The following is a 21,043-nucleotide window of genomic DNA, read 5'->3' on the forward strand; positions in this document are numbered from 1 at the left end:
AGTATGTATATGTTAGATTTGTCATACTCTATTAATTAATTGGCAAAGTAACACATACCTTATATATTTCTTACGCTCAAAATAATGAAGTTAAAATAATAATTTTTTGTAATTACATTTCATCAGTTTTTTTATAATAATAAAATTAGTTTGGCAAGAATAAAATGATTAAAAGTGAGTCTTAGTAGAATTTGACGTTGGTAACCCCAATAAAAGAAATAAAGACTGTGCATTAATTTGTCATTTCCCTACGATATAGGGATCCAGATGTATTATCTATTTTTGCTCCAAAAATGTCCACTAAGAAAATTGCAGGAAATATATCATCTTGCAGCATTTAGGAGCCATTGCTCCAGGGAAAAGAAAGCGTATGGCTTCATCGACGAGTAAAGAGATTGCAGTTTTTACAGACACAAACTTAGGAACTCACATTGCCGTGCCCGTCTCTCCAGACATCAAAGCTGGAGATTTCAAGAGTAAATCTCTTCACAGAACACTATCTTTACTTTCTACTTCTTCCATTATTTACTTATAAATTCCAAAATCACTTCTTTTTGAAATTTTGTTATCTGGGTGTTGCTGATTGGGTTCAGATTTTTTTTCTTTTTTTTTCAGTTTTTTTCTTGTTGTATCGATTGTTGTATGTTTCTTTAAAACTGTACATAGCTCGTTAGTTGTTCAGATTATTGAAATTTATACGATACCGTATTCTATATGGGCTAAAGATTTATTGGTCATTAGCATTCTATGTTTTCGGCAAGAATGGCTGCTTCAGGCTCCGCTTCAAACTTAGTTATGGTAACGGAACTTAGGGCTTGTTTGTGGGAAAATATGAATGAAAGATGAGAAGTTTGAGAGGAAAGGGAATTACGAAATTGAACTTTTGATGTTGCAGCTTGAGATGAACATTTTTCCTCCAATCAACTCTTACGACACTGTCACATTGGAGATTGAATGGATTTGACAAAAATTACCTTCAACCATGTTTATTTCATTGATAATGGTATTTTTGGAGAGAGAAGTTTGTACATGGATCATTAATTTGCTCACTGAACTTACACCAGATGTTCACGGGTTAGATTTTTGTGGAAAAATAAAGTTGCAGAATGTCAATGGAGAAACTTTCTTATAAGATATACAAAACAAAACTCACTTTGGATGCTGTAGTTTTTATTTTATAGCTGGTATCATATCTAATCTATATTTTATCAATTTAATTATTAGGAGACCTCCGATTCATTCCATAATATATCATCAAGTCCTTTTTTTGTCTGTTTATGCTCTCAAGTCTCATCTGCTCCCACAAAAAGGTCTCAGACTTTATCTTCTGTGGAAGAAGCGTTCCCAGTCTTTTATGTGCTCTGAGAATTGATGCTTAGTCATTGGCTTGTAGTGTATTTTCATGTTAATTTTCTCCAATTCATGTCAAAGTAATCTGATAAAAAATGATTTTTTGTAGGAGAACTAGAGAGAAGACACTTAAGTTGTTTCCCAAAATTTGGGGAGATCAAAGTTTATGGATTACTGGTACTTTTCTTTATTAGAATATTTCCTTGTCTTGATTTTATTTTTTATGTCCATGCTGCATTTACACACTCCATTTTCTAGTAGGTGAAGCGGAAGTCGAGCTTTTACCATCTACCCAATTCAGTGCCTATAAAGCATGCTTTCCAGGGTCTTAAAGGAACATGGTTTCTTCGTGGGGAAGCAAAGCCTTTGTTTGATTTGGATGGATCATGTTTACATCAGTTCATGGATGCAAACATTAGGCGTCATAATCTTAATAAAAGCACTGAAAAGAATCACATCATAAGCAATGGTGAAGCGGGGAGGATAAAAGGCGCCTGTGGCACTGCATCTGTATCAAAAAAGCTTTCAAGAAGTGAATCTCTGTGCAAGAGAAAGGGGAAGAAAGAAAAGAGAGTGGAGTCTGCAGTAGCATGCAATTCTAGCCGATTGGTAGATATCCCTGATAAGAGATTATTGGAAACAGTAGTTGCGGCAGATTGTGTCAAAAGATGTTTATCAAATTACAGTGGGATGGCCAGGCTTGGCTGTCCTTCAAGTGCTGATGTTACTTGGATGGCCAGTCAGAATCACTTGCATAAACAACTGATAACTGAAAGGGACGATAACTGTACAAACATACATGTAAATGCTTTGCCAGTGTTTGCAGTCAAATCTCCCCCAAGGATGTCGAGTTTTCCATTGCCGACCAAACCAAGGCCTGGAACATCAAGGAATAAGCCTGGTGGACCTCAGGTTGGGAAACGTCTTGTAAAAGCCTCAAAGAACATCAGCATTTCTGTGTGTAAGACAAGCCCCACAATTTCAATTTGCAGATTGAAGAATAAAAAACTGTTACACGGCAGTGCTTCATCTATGGCTAAATATTTAGCCTTTGAAATCAGTGACAGCGATGACTGAAGAACTCCATAGCACCTTCTGGTGAACCTGACATGCGTTGTTTAAAGTGCAAGCTCATGCAAAATAGGTGTTCATTTTCTGCAGCCAATAAGTTCATGCATGTCTCAATGAATGAATCCCATTTTGCAATGGATTCCCACCTTGACATATAATTTCTTTGCTGTAATCAAGTTTGTGTAAGAACACTCCAGGCTGGTAACCCAAGTGTTAATCAAGCGTGAGAACTATGGAGCCAAACAAAGGGTTTCACTCTAGCTAAGCATAGGAAAAGCTGCGGCAGAAACCATCAGTCACATCAAGTTTGGTTAAGGGGCAAGAATCAAGTGTCTTTTACGATTTTGTTGTAAACATTTCATTGTAATCAAGCACAGTGAAGTGGAGCAAGCGCCTGTCCAAATGTTATCTTCCATCAATTCACCGTGTAAATAACTATGCTTGCTGTTGATATAAGAAGCTTTGAAGTGAAACCATAAAGCCAAATGCCCCTGCATGTGGGCTTTAATTTATTTCCCAGCTGAGTTTGAATTGAATCTAAAGAAAGGAATAATAAAACAATGTTTACTTTAATTGCATTAACTTTTTTCTATGAACTTTTTCACTATTGATAAGGAAAATATGTTCTTTAAGGAATCTTTTCCCCCAAAGTAACAAGAAACTTGGTGGCTTGGGTGAGAAAGTTGTATACATTTAATGTGGGAAGTATTATCAAAAGTTGTAAATATTTTATGTGGGAAATATTATCACTTCATGTATTCACAATTATCAAGGGCACACGATTTTCCTATACAAAATGAGAATATTTGGGTTAATATTATAAAAAAAATATATAGTCTTGCCATAGAATCTCTATTTAATTTTAGTGGCTTTGATATGTACCTTTTAATTATGATATTATCATGTCACGTTTTGTTCTTCTAACTTCAATTTTTAAATTAATTTAGCTAACACAATATCGTAGTTGGATTTTTTTTTTGAGTAATAATATAGTCACAAACTCTTGTATAAATTTATCTTGTATAAACTAATGTGGTATTAATTCATTGGTTGAATTAAATATCTCTTGACCCACATTATTTATTTATATTATTTTATATTTTCATTCAACTAATAAATTAATGTCATATTAGTTTGTATAAGAATTTGTGACTGTATCATCACTCTTTTTTATTCTTTTCTCCCGATTTTGTGTTATATTTTTATGTCACAATTGACACGAGATTATTTTTTGACAAACAGTTTTAAGAATAGCCTTTTTTAGAATTGAGCATTGATTATAATCTTGAGTTGTTCAAACCTTAAAATCTTTTCGATAACTCTTGCTTCATTACTAAGCAAGTTCCAGCCAAAGGCTTGCGACTCATTTTACCAATCAAACCCTCTAAAGGTAACAATTACATGGAATTGCCACACACCATGTTGCTAGATTAGACATGTAAATTAATCAAACAAAAATAATTAGTTTTAATATTTTTATTTTTTAAATATTTTTTGCACTAATAGATTTTATCAACCCTTGTTATCTCAGAATTATCAAAGAATTTAAATAATAAAAAATATGTTTAATCAACAAAACAAATTCTAGTAGATAAATAAATATTTAAAATAGAATATCCATTTCCTTCAGAAGTTTTGTTTTATTAATATTTTGTCCCTTAAATCTGCTGCTCCTATATATATATATGAACACCACAGCCAAACACAAACACTTTAGCTTCTTTTCCCTTCTCCTCTTCACTTGCAAAATTTTTTCCTTTCTCTCTGCGATCTCATCGCAAAACCCTAACTTTCAATTCCAAACCCTAATTTTCAATTGAATTTCGGCTGTCCGATCATCCGATCATCATCGTCATCAAACTGTATATTCACAAAAACCACCACATACGTATACATATATATGCTTTTGAACCGTACACAATTTTGTAATTAAACCCTACCTTTTTCTTAATCTCAATTTCAGACCTCTTCAATTCTCGATCAGTTCTCGATTTATTGAGAATTGATCGGTTCCTGACTTTGTTTCCGGTTCGTGCAATGCTTTTTGTTTCACGATGAAGCTCAAACGACGGAGGGCTCTAGAAGTGGTACAGTTTTCTTCACTTTTTATTTTTTATTTAATATTTATATAATTTTACTTTTTTCTGTATTGCTACACGTATTTTGTGTATAAATGTTTAAATTTTTGTTATTTTTATAGCTTGGTTGGTACTGAACTTAGCTATTTCATGCATCGAGTTGAATAGATGCTTTATCTTCGTTGAACTAATGTTCGGGTGTCTGTACGTGTATTGTTAATGTCCCCCCTTTCCTCGTAGCTGAGGCAGTGTGTAGCTTGTCAAAAATGGATTTCTTTTTTTGGTCATAGAATTAATGATTATTTTTGTATGGGGTGTGTATTGTTTATTTATATGTGTTTGTTCGTTTACCTAGGTTTTTGTTTAGATGTTAAAATTAAAATTCTTTTTATAGCATTAAAGAGTAGTTTCATGCAGCCTTGTTTGTTTTGATTATTGGATGGCTGAGGCAGTGATTGGGGGATGCTGGAAATGTAAAAAGAATTAATATCTCAATTATTTTTATGTTTGTTTGGGTGTATGATTCATTGATTTTTAGAAGGTTTATAAATAATATTAATCTTGGGATTATTCAAGCTTGCAGATATTGTTCATTTGTTCTTTATTTGATTGTACTTGTATACATGTATGTTTATTTATTTGTGTGGGCATTTGTACTTGTATACATATATGTTTATTTATTTGTGTAGGTATTCGTTAGCATGTGTTCTATAGAATTTCTATTAGTCTGTTAACTTCTTTTGATTGCTTAGGATTTGTTTTTGGTCTTTAAGTTGTGACTTTTTGTCCGTGATTGTACTGGTACTTGTTGAATTGGAATGACAATGGCCTTTTTCACTGCTTTTCATGCTTTAGATTGCATTAAGAATGTGTGTACTAGTTCTGATATGTTTCTTTGAACTTGACAATTTTACACCGTGCAATGGTCACATGTGTCCCAACTTTTAGAAATTTACACAAAAATTTATATTGATCATAAAAATTATGTAGAAACCATGTGATACTTATATTTAACTCTTTTTTTAAGTAATATATTATCCTTGATATGGAGTAAGGCAGCCAGGTTCTTTTCCACTTGTGGGCAAGTGCTATTATCGGTGTATGTATTTTATTACACACTTATATGTGTGATCTATTTGTTGCCCCTATGTCTTTCTCAGTGAGATATAAATTTGACTTGGAATTTGTTATCTTATTGTTATCACTAACTCTTTTATTTTTAATTTATGTCAGCCTCCCAAGATCAGATCCGTCATTAATAGCATCACTGCTGTGCCGTTGGAGAATATAGACGAGCCACTAAAAAATTTCTTATGGGAGTTTGATAAGGTGCCTTTATAGCTTTTATCTAGTGTAATGCTGTTGATGTTTTAATGCAATGTGATTTATACTTATTGCTTGTTGGTGCAGGGAGATTTCCATCACTGGGTTGATCTTTTCAACCATTTTGATTCGTTTTTTGACAAGCACATAAAATCCAGAAAGGATTTGCAGGTTGAGGATAACTTTTTGGAATCCGATCCTCCTTTTCCAAGAGAAGCGGTTCTTCAAATTCTTCGTGTAATAAGGATAATTTTGGAGAATTGTACAAACAAGCATTTTTATAGTTCTTACGAGGTATGTTTTTCTGTTTTAAAAATCATTCTTTACTCATTTATGATCTGTGTTTAGTAAGTGAGAATTTATCTCTTCTATGGTGGTTAGCCTATTTTATTAATGCATATTTCTTTAGTGTATTTTTTATCTGGTGCATGTGAACTCCTTTTTTCTCAACATGATTTTTAATGATTTGAAGTATTTGCTAGTGCTTCATTTATTTTCCTTCACTTATTTCCCTAATCTCTGTGCTTAGATTTCTTTTTGTTCGTTCTTATGTTATTGCAGCAGCATCTTTCAGCTCTGCTTGCTTCCACCGATCCTGATGTGGTTGAGGCTTGCCTTCAAACTTTGGCTGCGTTTTTGAAGAAAACCATTGGGAAATATACCATTAGAGATTCTTCATTAAATTCAAAGTTATTTGCTCTTGCCCAAGGTTGGGGGGGAAAGGAAGAGGGTCTTGGATTAATTGAATGTGCTGTACAAGATGGGTGTGACCCAATTGCTTATGAGCTGGGGTGTACCTTTCATTTTGAGTTCTATGCATTGAATGAGTCATCAGGAGAATTCTCTGTTGAAGAACAGTCAACCCGAGGCTTACAAATCATTCATTTGCCAAACATCAACACTCGTCCAGAGACTGATCTGGAGCTTTTAAATAAGCTGGTTGTGGAGTTCAAGGTTCCTGCCAGTTTAAGATTTTCTCTTTTGTCAAGATTGCGGTTTGCAAGGGCTTTTGGCTCTTTAGCTGCTCGACAGCAGTACACATGCATTCGGCTATATGCCTTCATAGTTCTGGTTCAAGCAAGCAGTGATGCTGATGACCTAGTTTCTTTCTTTAACTCTGAGCCTGAGTTTGTCAATGAGTTAGTTACATTGTTGAGCTATGAAGATGCTGTGCCTGAGAAAATTCGGATTCTATGCCTGCTTTCATTGGTTGCCCTATGTCAGGATCGATCTCGCCAACCAACTGTGTTGACTGCTGTGACATCTGGTGGGCATTGTGGCATTCTATCCAGCCTTATGCAGAAAACTATCGATTCAGTCCTTAGCAATTCCTCAAAGTGGTCCGTTGTTTTTGCTGAGGCTTTGTTATCTCTTGTCACTGTTTTGGTTTCATCATCATCGGGTTGTTCAGCTATGCGTGAGGCAGGGTTTATTCCTACTCTTCTACCTCTTCTCAAAGACACAGATCCTCAGCACCTGCATTTGGTCAGCACAGCTGTGCATATTCTGGAAGCTTTCATGGATTATAGTAATCCAGCTGCTGCATTGTTTAGAGACTTGGGTGGTTTAGATGATACCATATATCGCCTAAATGTAGAGGTATCCTATGTAGAAGCAGGTTCAAAGCAACGGAAAGATTCTGATTGTAGTGGAAACAGTTCACAGATTGTTGCAGGTTCTTCCTCAGATCTAGACAACATGCAACCTTTATATTCTGAAGCATTAGTTTCATATCACCGGCGACTTCTTATGAAAGCTTTATTACGCGCTATATCTCTTGGAACTTATGCTCCAGGAAACACTGCCCGTGTTTATGGCTCTGAGGAGAGTTTGTTGCCGCAATGCTTATGCATAATTTTTAGAAGGGCAAAGGATTTTGGTGGTGGGGTGTTTTCACTTGCAGCAACTGTTATGAGTGATTTAATTCACAAAGATCCTACCTGTTATCCTGTCTTAGATGCAGCAGGCCTTCCTTCTGCATTTCTAGATGCTATAATGGATGGAGTTCTCTGCTCTGCAGAAGCCATAATATGCATACCTCAGTGTTTGGATGCCTTGTGCCTAAACAATAATGGCCTTCAGGCAGTGAAAGATCGCAATGCGTTGAGGTGCTTTGTTAAAATTTTCACATCCCGAGCTTATTCTCGTGTCCTTGCCGGTGATACACCAGGATCTCTTTCTAGTGGACTGGATGAACTTATGCGTCATGCTTCTTCATTGCGTAGTCCTGGAGTAGATATGGTGATTGAGATCTTGAATGCCATAATAAAAGTTGGATCTGGGGTTGATGCTTCTGGCTTGTCCACTGATCCTCAGTCTGATTCTGCACCTGTTCCCATGGAAACTGATGCTGAAGATAGGAACTTGGTCCTGCCAGATGATAGGGAATCTTCTAAGATGGAGAGTTCAGAACAATCAGCTGAGTCGTCTTCTGATGCATCTTTAGTGAATATTGAACTGTTTCTTCCTGATTGTGTTAGCAATGTTGCTCGTCTTCTTGAAACAATTCTTCAGAATGCTGACACATGTCGCATATTTGTTGAGAAGAAGGGGATTGATGCTGTCCTGCAGTTGTTTACCTTGCCTTTAATGCCTCTTTCTGCTTCAGTTGGTCAGAGTATCTCTGCTGCTTTTAAGAACTTCTCGCCTCAACATTCTGCTTCTCTGGCTCGAACTGTATGCTCATTTTTGAGAGAACATTTGAAATTAACAAATGAGCTATTACTTTCTCTTGGAGGTACTCAGCTTGCTGCTGTAGAATCTGGAAAGCAAAATAAGATTTTGAGACATCTTTGCAGTCTTGAGGGTCTTCTTTCGCTCTCAAATTTTTTGTTGAAGGGGACTAGTACTGTTATTTCTGAATTGAGCACTGCAGATGCTGATGTATTGAAAGATCTTGGGAGAACATATCGGGAAATAGTTTGGCAAATTTCTTTATGTAATGAAACTAAGGCAGATGAAAAGAGGAATGGTGATCAGGAGGCTGAGAATGTAGAGGCAGCTCCATCTACTGTTACTGGAAGAGAGAGCGATCATGATGAGAATATTCCAGCAGTGAGATATATGAACCCAGTTTCTATCAGGAATGGTTCACAATCACTATGGGGTGGAGAAAGAGATTTTCTATCAGTTGTTCGTGCTGGTGAAGGCTTACATCGTCGTAATCGACATGGGTTGTCACGCATTCGGGGTGGACGGACTAGTCGGCACCTAGAGGCTTTAAACATTGATTCTGAAGTTCTGCCTAATTTACCTGAGACATCCTCATCGCAGGATTTGAAGAAGAAAAGTCCTGATGTGCTTGTCATGGAAATGCTTAACAAATTGGCTTCCACATTACGTGCTTTCTTTACTGCTCTTGTGAAAGGTTTCACCTCGCCGAATCGTCGTAGAGCTGATTCAGGGTCATTGAGTTCAGCTTCAAAGACCCTTGGGACTGCTTTGGCAAAAACTTTCCTTGAGGCCCTTAGTTTCTCTGAGTATTCTTCTTCTTCTTCTTCTTCTTCTTCGTGCTCTGGGCTTGATATGTCACTTTCAGTGAAGTGTCGGTATCTGGGGAAGGTTGTGGATGATATGGCAGCACTTACATTTGACAGTAGACGACGTACTTGTTACACAGCAATGGTTAATAACTTTTATGTCCATGGAACCTTTAAGGAGCTACTCACTACGTTTGAAGCAACTAGTCAGCTGTTATGGACGCTACCATTTTCAGTTCCAGCATCCGGTATTGATCCTCAGAACGCAGGTGAAGGCAGTAAATTGAATCACAGCACATGGCTGCTTGATACACTGCAAAGTTACTGCCGTGTGCTTGAGTATTTTGTTAATTCAGGTTTACTATTGTCTCCAACCTCTGCATCCCAGGCCCAGCTGCTTGTTCAGCCGGTGGCTGTTGGTTTATCAATTGGACTTTTCCCTGTTCCAAGGGACCCAGAAACATTTGTGCGTATGCTGCAGTCTCAGGTCCTGGATGTCATACTTCCTGTCTGGAACCATCCTTTGTTTCCAAATTGCAGTCCAGGTTTCATCGCTTCTGTTATTTCGCTTGTTACACATGCATATTCTGGTGTTGGAGAAGTAAAGCGAAATCGCAATGGTATTGCTGGAAGTACAAGCCAGCGTTTCATGCCCCCACCTCCTGATGAAAATACCATTGCCACCATTGTTGACATGGGCTTTTCAAGGCCAAGAGCGGAGGAGGCATTGAGACGGGTGGAGACAAACAGTGTTGAGATGGCTATGGAGTGGCTGTTAACTCATGCTGAGGATCCTGTTCAAGAGGATGATGAATTGGCGCGAGCACTAGCTCTGTCTCTTGGAAATTCATCGGAGACCACAAAAGCTGACAGTGTTGACAAGGCAATGGATGTTCCAATTGAAGAGGGTCAAGTGAAGGTGCCTCCCGTTGATGATGTTCTTGCTTCATCTGTCAAATTGTTTCAAAGTGGTGATTCATTGGCATTCCCTTTAACGGATTTGCTTGTGACTCTTTGCCATCGGAACAAAGGAGAAGACCGGCCACGGGTTGTATCTTATTTTGTGCAGCAGCTGAAACTTTGTTCTTTGGACTTTTCAAGGGATACCAGTCCATTATGTATGATATCACATATTATAACATTGCTTATTTCTGAGGATGGAAGTACCCGAGAGATTGCTGCGCAGAATGGTGTTGTGCCTGCAGTGGTAGATATTTTGATGAATTTTACAGCTAGAAATGAGATAAGGAATGAAATTGGGGCACCAAAATGTGTTAGTGCTCTGTTGCTTATTTTAGATAATATGTTGCAGTCCCGGCCTGGAGTAGTTTCTGAATCCACTGATGGAGCTCAGACTGAACCTCAACCCGACCCATCTGGGGAGCATGCTCTGTCAACTCCAGCATCAGCTGATGAGAAAAAATTGGATTTAGATATTGATGAGAAAAAATCAGGCTTGCCATTTGAAAAAGTATTGGGGACATCTACTGGTTACTTGACGATGGAAGAGAGTCATAAAGTGCTACTTGTTGCTTGTGATCTAATAAAACAACATGTGCCGGCCATGATCATGCAGGCTGTTTTGCAGCTATGTGCTCGTCTGACAAAAACACATGCCCTAGCTTTGCAATTTCTAGAAAATGGAGGCTTGGTTGCTCTGTTTAGTCTCCCAAGGAGTTGTTTTTTTCCGGGATATGACACTGTTGCATCTGCTATAATACGCCATCTCCTTGAAGATCCTCAGACACTGCAAACGGCTATGGAATGGGAGATACGACAGACTTTAAGTTCAAATCGGCATTCGGGGCGTATCCTTCCTAGAACATTCCTGACATCAATGGCACCTGTTATTTCTAGAGATCCTGTCGTTTTTATGAAAGCTGCAGCTGCAATCTGTCAGTTGGAATCATCGGGAGGGAGGGCCTATGTGGTTTTGGCAAAGGAAAAAGAAAAAGACAAGGACAAATCAAAATCATCAGGTATGGAACTTGGACTTTCATCTAATGATTCTGTTCGGATTTCTGAAAATAAGAATCAAGATGGGTTGGTTAAATGTTCAAAAGGCCACAAAAAGATCCCTGCTAATCTTACACAAGTAATTGATCAGCTTCTTGAAATAGTGTTGAAATACCCTTTGCCAAAAAGTGGGGAAGATGACTTGGCTTCAATGGAGGTAGATGAACCTGCTACCAAGGTAAAGGGTAAGTCAAAGATTGATGAGACAAGGAAGACAGAGACTGAATCTGAAAGATCAGCTGGGCTTGCCAAAGTGACCTTTGTCCTCAAATTATTGAGTGATATTCTCCTTATGTATGTACATGCAGTTGGGGTTATATTGAAAAGGGATTTAGAGGGTCTACTCCGTGGATCCAATCATCCTGATGGTTTTGGACATGGAGGAATTATTCATCATGTTTTACATCGGTTGCTTCCTCTATCTATTGAAAATTCTGCAGGACCTGATGAATGGAGAGATAAGCTGTCTGAAAAAGCTTCATGGTTTCTGGTGGTACTGTGTGGTCGTTCTGGTGAGGGTCGTAAACGAGTAATTAATGAACTTGTAAAAGCCTTATCCTCGTTCTCAAATATGGAGAGCAATTCAACAAAGAGCAGTTTGTTGCCTGATAAAAAGGTTTATGGGTTCGTCGATTTGGCATATTCAATCTTGTCTAAAAATTCATCTTCCACCAACTTACCTGGTCCTGGGTGCTCCCCAGACATAGCAAAAAGCATGATTGATGGTGGAATGGTTCAATGTCTAACCAGCATTCTTCAAGTGATTGATCTGGACTATCCTGATGCTCCAAAAACTGTAAACCTTATACTGAAGGTTCTGGAGAGCCTAACAAGGGCTGCTAATGCCAGTGAGCAAGTATTTAAATCTGATGGGGGAAACAAGAAAAAATCAATGGGGTCAAATGGAAGACATGATCAGCTAACTGCTTCAGCTGCTGGGACCATGGAGCATAATCAGAATAGGAGCAATCAGCCGGAAGTTGCAGATGTGGAAGACAGTGAACAACACCAAGGAAATTCTAGAAGTGAAGGAAACCATGAAACAAATGCAAACCAATCTGCTGAGCAAGATATGGGAGTAGAAGTGGAAGAGGCAACGACTGCCAACCCACCTATGGAGCTTGGTGAGGATTTCATGCGGGATGAAATAGAAGAAGGTGGTGTGATAAACAACACCGACCAAATTGAGATGACTTTCCGTGTTGAGAATAGGGCAGATGATGATATGGGTGATGATGACGATGACATGGGGGATGACGGTGAGGATGACGAGGATGATGATGAGGGGGATGATGATGATGAGGATATAGCAGAAGATGGTGCTGGCATGATGTCTCTTGCTGACACAGATGTGGAAGATCATGATGATACTGGTTTGGGAGATGACTATAATGATGAGATGAATGATGAAGAGGATGATGATTTTCATGAGAATCGTGTCATAGAGGTGCGCTGGAGGGAGGCCCTTGATGGTTTGGATCATTTGCAGGTACTTGGTCAACCTGGAGCTGCTAGTGGTCTAATTGATGTTGCGGCTGAACCGTTTGAAGGGGTAAATGTGGATGACCTGTTTGGTCTTCGCAGTAGGCCTTTAGGGTTTGAACGTCGTCGCCAGGCTGGTAGATCGTCCTTTGAAAGATCTGTTACAGAAGCAAGTGGATTTCAACATCCTCTCCTCTCAAGGCCATCTCAGTCAGGGGACCTGGTCTCAATGTGGTCAGGTGGGAACTCATCCCGGGATTTAGAAGCTTTGTCATCTGGGAGTTTTGATGTTGCCCACTTCTACATGTTTGATGCCCCTGTTCTTCCATATGATCACGTTTCAGGTAGTCTTTTTGGTGATCGCTTGGGTGGTGCTGCACCCCCACCTTTGACTGATTACTCCGTGGGTATGGACTCTTTGCACTTATCAGGAAGAAGAGGGCCAGGTGATGGTCGGTGGACAGATGATGGTCAGCCACAGGCAGGTGCACAAGCTTCTGCAATTGCACAGGCAGTGGAAGAACACTTTGTATCCCAATTGCGCAGTGTAACTCCAGAAAGCAATCTAGTTGAAAGGCAGTCTCAGAACTCAGGAGAGCAGGAGCGGCAACCAACAGATATTCCTCCGATCATTGAGGATCAAACAGCGGCAGAGGGTGAAAATGTTGGTAGGCAGGAAAATGAAGGTCTGGATCCAGAAAATGGTAGTGAAACAGCAGATCAGCAATCTAACCCAACAGTTGGAAGTGAGCCAATTAATTCTGATGCTGTTGAAAACGAACATATGGTTATTCAACCGCTTTCTTTGAACACTTCTTCAAATGGGGATGATATCATGGAAATTGGGGAAGGTAATGGCACCACTGCTGAGCAAGTAGAGGCAATTCCAGAGACTATCAGCTCAGCTCCGGACAGTCATGGTGATTTGCAGCACAGAGGTGCATCTGAAGTTTCTGCAAATTTGCATGATATGTCAGCTCCGGTAGGGGGCGGTGATGAATCTTCAAGAATGGATGATCATTCTGGTAATCATTTGTTGGATTCTGGTTTGGAGATGCCCAATACAAATGATGTTCATGCTTCTTCTGTTAGTGTAAATACTGATATTGATATGACTGGTGCTGATGTTGAAGGAAATCAAACTGAGCAACCCATGCCTGCTGCAGAACTTGGTGTTGATGTGACATTGTCCAGGCAGAACACACTGGATTCTCAGGACGCTAACCAGACTGATCAAACTAGCACGAATAATGAGGGTCCTAGTGCTAGTGCCATTGATCCTACTTTCTTGGAGGCACTGCCTGAGGACTTGCGGGCAGAAGTGCTAGCTTCCCAGCAATCTCAGTCTGTTCAACCTCCGACTTACACACCGCCTTCTGCAGATGATATTGATCCTGAGTTTTTAGCTGCTCTTCCTCCTGATATCCAAGCAGAAGTTTTGGCCCAACAGAGAGCACAGAGGTTGGCTCATCAAGGAGAAGGACAGCCAGTTGACATGGATAATGCTTCGATTATTGCTACTTTTCCTGCTGATTTACGTGAAGAGGTGTGCATTTTTAAAATTTTTCTTTGAGTTACTAATCAAACTGCAATAACCTTTCTGCTTTTGTTGTTATTCCAGGTACTTTTGACTTCTTCAGAAGCTGTTCTGTCTGCGCTGCCTTCTCCATTACTCGCTGAAGCTCAAATGTTAAGAGACCGAGCAATGAGTCACTACCAGGCCCGCAGTCTTTTTGGAGGAAGCCACCGGCTAAATGGTCGAAGAACTGGTTTGGGGTTTGATAGGCAGACGGTGATGGACAGGGGTGTTGGAGTTACAATAGGTCGAAGGGCAGCTTCTGCTATTACAGATAGCTTGAAAGTGAAGGAAATTGAAGGAGAGCCTCTTCTGGATGCAAATGCATTGAAAGCCTTGATCCGACTTCTACGGTTAGCTCAGGTAAAGTAATATTTTATTTTATTTTATTTTTGCAAATTTACACTTCTAATCATATCAATTCATCTAAATTAGTTATCTAGAAATATAAGGTGGGTGGTTGGGTACTGATGATGAATGGAGTTTGCATTATGTTAATAGATGAAATGAAATATTGTACTCTGTCAGATTTGGACTCTATTCTAAATCAGCTTTTGTTTTTAAAATAGAAAAACCTACAACTGATGAGATTCCAGGATATTTTTTGTAGAAAAAAAAGCATTCCGAAGCCTTCTATACTTTTAACATAAATTTAAAGAGAAGTTTTAGTAGTTTCAAGATAGCTTGTCAAAATCAAAATCTTTAGAAGATGCAATAAATTGCTTGGCAATGACATCTTTGTTTCTAATTGTGTGTTTTGTTTTTACCTCTGTTAGCCTCTTGGGAAAGGTCTTCTGCAAAGACTGTTGTTGAACCTATGTGCACACAGTGTTACAAGGGCAACTTTAGTTCGTCTTTTGCTTGATATGATAAAACCTGAGGCTGAAGGTTCGGTTACTGGATTGGCAGCTATTAATTCGCAGAGGCTTTATGGTTGTCAGTCAAATGTTGTTTATGGCCGGTCGCAGTTGTTGGATGGTATTACTTCCACCTCTGTTATGATCACTCTTATCTGCACTATTTTGTGTTGCATGTAATATATCCTTTTATTGATTATATTATTATATTTTTCCTTTTTCTGGGCACAGGTCTCCCTCCTTTGGTGTTCCGGCGGATTCTTGAGATTATGGCGTATTTGGCTACAAACCATTCAGCTGTTGCAAATATGTTGTTTTACTTCGATACCTCGATTGTACTTGAGTCTTCAAGCCCAAAATATTCTGAGACAAAGGCCAAAGGCAAGGAGAAAATTATGGATGGGGCTGCTTCAACTGAACCTTTGGGGAACTTAGAGGGTGGGGATGTTCCTTTAGTTCTGTTCCTGAAACTCTTGAATCGACCCTTATTTTTACGCAGCACTGCACACCTTGAGCAGGTAAAATAGTTGTTTGGATGAATAAAACTTTTTAGAATGGTCCTCTTGCTTAAAGTTGTACATGACTCTATGTATATACCATATGCTGGGCCTTAACGTTCATGTGAGATTCATAGCTGTATGGTTATGTTACAGTTTGATCAGTTGCTCTAATTTTTACATGTGGTTTATGATGTACTCTTTATGGTTCAGGTCATGGGTTTGCTTCATGTAATTGTTTATACAGCAGCATCAAAATTAGAATGTCAGTCACAATCTGAGCCTGCAGTTGAGAACTCCCAGAAACCAATGATAGACGAAGCCTCTGGTGATGTTTGTAAAGATCCTTCTTCGACTGAACCAGAGTCAAGTCAAGAGGATAAACATGCCTGTATCAAGACATCTTCTTCAGATGGAAAGAGAAGCATTGACACATATGATATTCTCTCGAAGCTGCCACAATCTGATTTGCGTAACCTGTGCAGCCTTCTTGGTCATGAGGGGTACGTTTTTCTTCTCTGATTCTTATCTCGTACTATATATAGAGTCCTCTCTAGTATACTGTTGTTTTAAATTGTATATTCTATGAAATAACTAAAACAGCAGTTCTCATTAGCTGTATCTGCTTCCTATTTCCATAATTTTCATCTTCTCTTCATGTTTTCCATATATGTTTTTCTCTAGTGCAGTATGATAGTAACACAATAGTGACTAATCTGTTATAATAAATTGTTTAGGCTATCAGATAAAGTTTACATGTTAGCTGGTGAGGTGCTAAAGAAGTTAGCCTCAGTTGCTGCACTTCATCGCAAGTTCTTTGCTTCAGAGCTTTCTCAACTGGCTCATAGTTTGAGCATTTCAGCTGTGAATGAGCTTGTGACACTGAGAGATACACATATGCTGGGTCTGAGTGCTGGTTCCATGGCTGGAGCTGCAATTTTACGTGTGTTACAAGCACTTAGCTCGCTCACATCAGCTAGTATTGGGGAGAGTGGAGGTCAGGGGTGTGATGGAGAACAGGAGGAGCAAGCAACCATGTGGAATTTAAATCTTGCACTGGAGCCATTGTGGCAAGAATTGAGTGATTGTATTACCATGACTGAAACACAGCTGGGTCAGAGCTCTTTCTGCCCGAGTGTGTCAAATATGAATGTTGGGGAGCCTCTACCTGGAACCTCCAGTACATCACCTCTTCCGCCAGGAACTCAGAGACTCCTGCCTTTCATTGAGGCTTTCTTTGTTTTGTGTGAAAAGCTACAAGCAAACCATATTATGATCCAGCAAGATCATGCAGATGTAACTGCAACAGAAGTCAAAGAGTCTGCCGGATGTTCATATTCCTCGACCCCTAAATGCTCTGATGATTCTCAGAGAAAGCTTGATGGTGCGGTCACATTTGCAAGGTTTTCTGAGAAGCATCGCAGGCTTTTGAATGCTTTTATCAGACAGAATCCCAGTTTGTTGGAGAAATCACTATCTATGATGCTGAAGGCCCCAAGGCTGATTGACTTTGACAACAAGAGAGCGTATTTCCGCTCAAAAATAAGGCAACAACATGAACAACACCTCTCAGGCCCACTGCGAATCAGTGTTCGACGGGCATATGTTTTAGAGGATTCATACAATCAACTGCGGATGCGGTCCACTCAAGATTTAAAAGGGAGATTGAATGTGCATTTTCAAGGTGAAGAGGGTATTGATGCTGGAGGTCTGACGAGAGAATGGTATCAATTACTGTCCAGGGTTATATTCGACAAAGGGGCGTTGCTTTTCACCACTGTGGGCAACAATGCATCTTTCCAGCCAAACCCCAATTCTGTCTACCAAACGGAGCATCTCTCGTACTTCAAATTTGTGGGCCGTGTGGTAATTCTCCTGGACTGATGAAATTTTGAGCTTGCTTTTGTTTGTGGTGATTTTTCTTTCTGATTGATAATGTTTTGCCATGATCTTTATGCAGGTTGCCAAGGCTCTATTTGATGGTCAGCTTTTGGATGTTCATTTTACTAGGTCCTTCTATAAGCACATGCTAGGTGTAAAGGTGACTTATCATGACATAGAGGCTGTTGACCCTGATTATTACAAGAATTTGAAGTGGATGCTGGAGGTGAGTGGATATAATTTCGGAGTTTATAATCTTGTCTTCTTCTTCTTCATTCTTTTCCTCCTCGGCTTTTCAACTATAATTTGCAAATGTAGTACGTTAAAAAAATTTTAGTGACATTTTCTATCTTTTTTCTGTCTTTCAGAATGATGTGAGTGACATACCTGACCTGACATTCAGCATGGATGCTGACGAGGAAAAGCACATTCTGTATGAGAAAACTGAGGTATGTCATATGGGAGTGGTTGAAGTAACTTGTTATGTTTTAAAAATTTCCTTTGAGAATTTCTGAATGCTTTTCATGTAACACTCCTTTTTTTTTGTCTTTTTTGTTTTAATAAACATAGGTTACTGATTATGAGCTTAAACCTGGAGGAAGAAACATAAGGGTTACGGAAGAAACAAAACATGAGTATGTAGACCTTGTGGCTGATCATATCTTGACAAATGCCATTCGTCCTCAAATCACCTCGTTCTTGGAAGGTTTTGGTGAATTGGTTCCGCGGGAACTTATTTCAATATTTAATGACAAAGAGCTAGAGCTCCTAATCAGTGGGCTTCCTGAGATTGATTGTAAGTAGATTCATCTATATTTACATTTAATGAGTTTAGCTAGTTGCATTTAATTACAGTATCTTACTGATATTATTGTCCATGCAGTGGATGACTTAAGGGCCAATACCGAATACACTGGCTATACAGCAGCATCTACTGTTGTCCAGTGGTTTTGGGAGGTTGCTAAAGCTTTCAACAAAGAAGACATGGCTAGACTGCTTCAATTTGTCACTGGAACTTCAAAGGTAATTTGATAAACTATGTAAAATGATTTTTTGATAAGTTGATAAACATGAGATTTATCCTTGGGTTAGTGGACAGGACCCGAAGCTTTCTTGGTCACAATTCTGATTATGAGTAACGACACCATATTATTCTGGTTTTTCAGGTTCCACTGGAGGGTTTCAAGGCATTGCAGGGTATCTCTGGTCCCCAGAAGTTCCAGATTCACAAGGCATATGGAGCCCCTGAGCGGCTGCCTTCGGCTCATACATGGTTGGTGAAAATCACTTGATTCGTTCTGTTTTGTATTTGAAATTTTTTTTATCGGTAAAACTTGCAATCATCTTGTCTTTTACCTAACATTTATTTTTATTTTTCTTTTTCTTTATTTTCAGCTTCAATCAACTAGATCTTCCTGAGTATTCGTCCAAGGAACAGCTTCAAGAGCGCTTGTTGCTTGCTATACATGAAGCCAGTGAAGGTTTTGGCTTTGGTTAAATATTCTTTTACGTCAGTGTTGCGCCAGCAGCACCAGCCGTCAGACTCCACATTTCCATGTACATGTCAGTAAAGACATCTTTCTCGTTCCTTGCCTTTCAATTTTTCATATTTTATTCATGAGTTAACTGAGGCTTATTGTGTTCAGTTTTTTTATTTGTTGATAAAGTTCATCATCATCTAACCACTGAAACTAGGCTAGTTTTGTTGTCCTGCAGAAGCCAACTGATTCGGGTAGATAGAAATATCGATAAGTTGGGGGACAAGCCGCAAATCATTGTCAAAATCAGATTGTAGAGGGATTCCTGGAAGTATCTCGGCATAACCGCAATGGTAGTTATGCTTTGATCAAAGTGGTGGGGTGGGAAGCTCTTCATTATTCATGTTGAGCTGGGAATTTTTTTTCTCTGGCTTTATTTAAAGCCAATGGATTCAAAAGTGGGTATAGAATGTTGATGGATGATGGTATCATTGTTAATAGTAGGGTTTTTCTTTTGACCATTGCCTTGAGCATAAGGGCATTTAAATAAATAAGAAATAGAAGAGATTTGTTTGCACCCCTTTTTTTAATGGTTTATAAATTTTCTACCTATTTTTGTCCAAGTAAATGAATTGAGCGGGGAGGTGTGTGTGCGCGCTTGCGCGTCAAGAGTATTTGGCATCCAACAGGTATTGTAGTAGTACAGAGAGCGCTCTGTTCATGCATGAAATGTCGATGTGACCAGTAGGGAACACACATTTACTCTTAACGCTCATTTAAATTTTTACAAAATTATTATTTAACAAACATTTGAATATATTGTTCTTTTAACTTATATTTGACACCCATCCCATTAGCTTTATTTTAATGAAAAATGTTTTTTTTTTAATTATAATAGTTTAGAGTTATGAAAATAAAAATTATATGATGAGAAAAACAATAATTGGTTTTGTATGTATTTTACGCATAAAAATTTTAAAAAATTTAAGGAAAAGGACCGATATATCTCCAAGGAAAGAGGAAATTATCTCCCTCTAGCTGCATACCTATAGATTGTTAATAAAATTATGAACATACCGTTATTCATAAGGGTTGGAATTTTTGCTTAGAGTTAGAGATCCAATTTAATTTTCAATTTTCACTGAAATTTGTCCCAAGACTGTTTAACATCCCATTTGGCTTAACTTTCTCCTAAAACCGAATGAATTTAATCCATTATTCAAGAATAATCCATAGTTCCATGTATTATTTGTACCTAAAATCTTAACTTCATTTCATTTCATGCTCATGATAAAAGAAGAAGATCAAAAGCTAGTTACAATAACAATCACTAATAATTGGCTGTTTATGTTGACTTTGATTTCAGCGATCGTGGTGGTAAATTGTTAGAAAGAGGTGCTGGTGGAGAGGAGTTGTTTGATGGTGGTGCTGGACAAATAGCCAACGATAGTGTCGCACAATTTCTGGCAGATTATGGCCAAATGGCGGTGGTCTCGGCTAGCTTTTGATCAACAATGAAATGGCAGAATGTACAATTCCAAAAAAATACCTATTAGAAAATTTGTGGACAAAACACCGACAAATGCTAAATTCACCCAATTGCAGTGATTTCTCTGAGTATTGTTCTTGAGCAATCTCATCACGAACACTTTCAAACTCACAGATTCCTCGTCAACTTTGCTAATATCCAATCATATTTTAAAAACAAAAATACCCATACGTAGATATATTTTTGGATTGCTAAAACGTGGTATTGAGTGTTATATTTATGTTTCTCTCATAGTATTTAAGACGTGGGTTAAATACATCTATATCTATATCGGTGTTTTGATTAAAAGATATTTACGTAATAAATTATTTTATTGAATTTCGAGTAAATTTTAAACCTTATCTTATAGCAATTTAGAATTGACAAGCTCAAAAGAGAAAAAGATCATATAAATTAACTAAAGATT

The 21,043-nt window shown here is 38.4% G+C and overlaps 2 protein-coding genes across 7 annotated transcripts; both read left to right on the top strand.

Moving 5' to 3' along the window:
- Positions 1 to 269: 269 nt before the first annotated feature.
- Positions 270 to 2,935, top strand: LOC18055155. The gene is made up of 3 exons (XM_006452542.2): positions 270 to 476; positions 1,460 to 1,527; positions 1,612 to 2,935. The coding sequence occupies exons 1-3, from the start codon at positions 371 to 373 to the stop codon at positions 2,425 to 2,427; spliced, it is 990 nt and encodes a 329-aa protein (XP_006452605.1). The 5' UTR covers positions 270 to 370; the 3' UTR covers positions 2,428 to 2,935.
- Positions 2,936 to 4,119: 1,184 nt separating this feature from the next.
- On the top strand, positions 4,120 to 20,786 carry LOC18055156 (E3 ubiquitin-protein ligase UPL1). Of its 6 annotated transcripts, XM_006452543.2 has the most exons (17): positions 4,120 to 4,508; positions 5,733 to 5,828; positions 5,910 to 6,116; positions 6,384 to 13,824; positions 13,933 to 14,345; positions 14,421 to 14,738; positions 15,152 to 15,353; positions 15,464 to 15,750; positions 15,943 to 16,232; positions 16,467 to 17,595; positions 17,690 to 17,836; positions 17,979 to 18,059; positions 18,181 to 18,406; positions 18,494 to 18,633; positions 18,777 to 18,883; positions 19,006 to 19,173; positions 19,327 to 19,665. In XM_006452543.2, the coding sequence occupies exons 1-16, from the start codon at positions 4,476 to 4,478 to the stop codon at positions 19,106 to 19,108; spliced, it is 11,220 nt and encodes a 3,739-aa protein (XP_006452606.1). In that variant the 5' UTR covers positions 4,120 to 4,475; the 3' UTR covers positions 19,109 to 19,173; positions 19,327 to 19,665. The 6 variants fall into 6 exon arrangements, with proteins under 6 accessions (XP_006452606.1, XP_024033371.1, XP_024033373.1 ...); XM_024177603.1 differs by lacking the exon at positions 19,327 to 19,665 and adding an exon at positions 20,455 to 20,786 and having other exon boundaries at positions 6,384 to 14,345; XM_024177605.1 differs by having other exon boundaries at positions 6,384 to 14,345; positions 19,306 to 19,665.
- Positions 20,787 to 21,043: the final 257 nt, after the last annotated feature.

This window comes from Citrus clementina, unplaced genomic scaffold, assembly GCF_000493195.1.
Source record: "Citrus clementina cultivar Clemenules unplaced genomic scaffold, Citrus_clementina_v1.0 scaffold_1, whole genome shotgun sequence".
Lineage (NCBI taxonomy): Eukaryota > Viridiplantae > Streptophyta > Magnoliopsida > Sapindales > Rutaceae > Citrus > Citrus x clementina.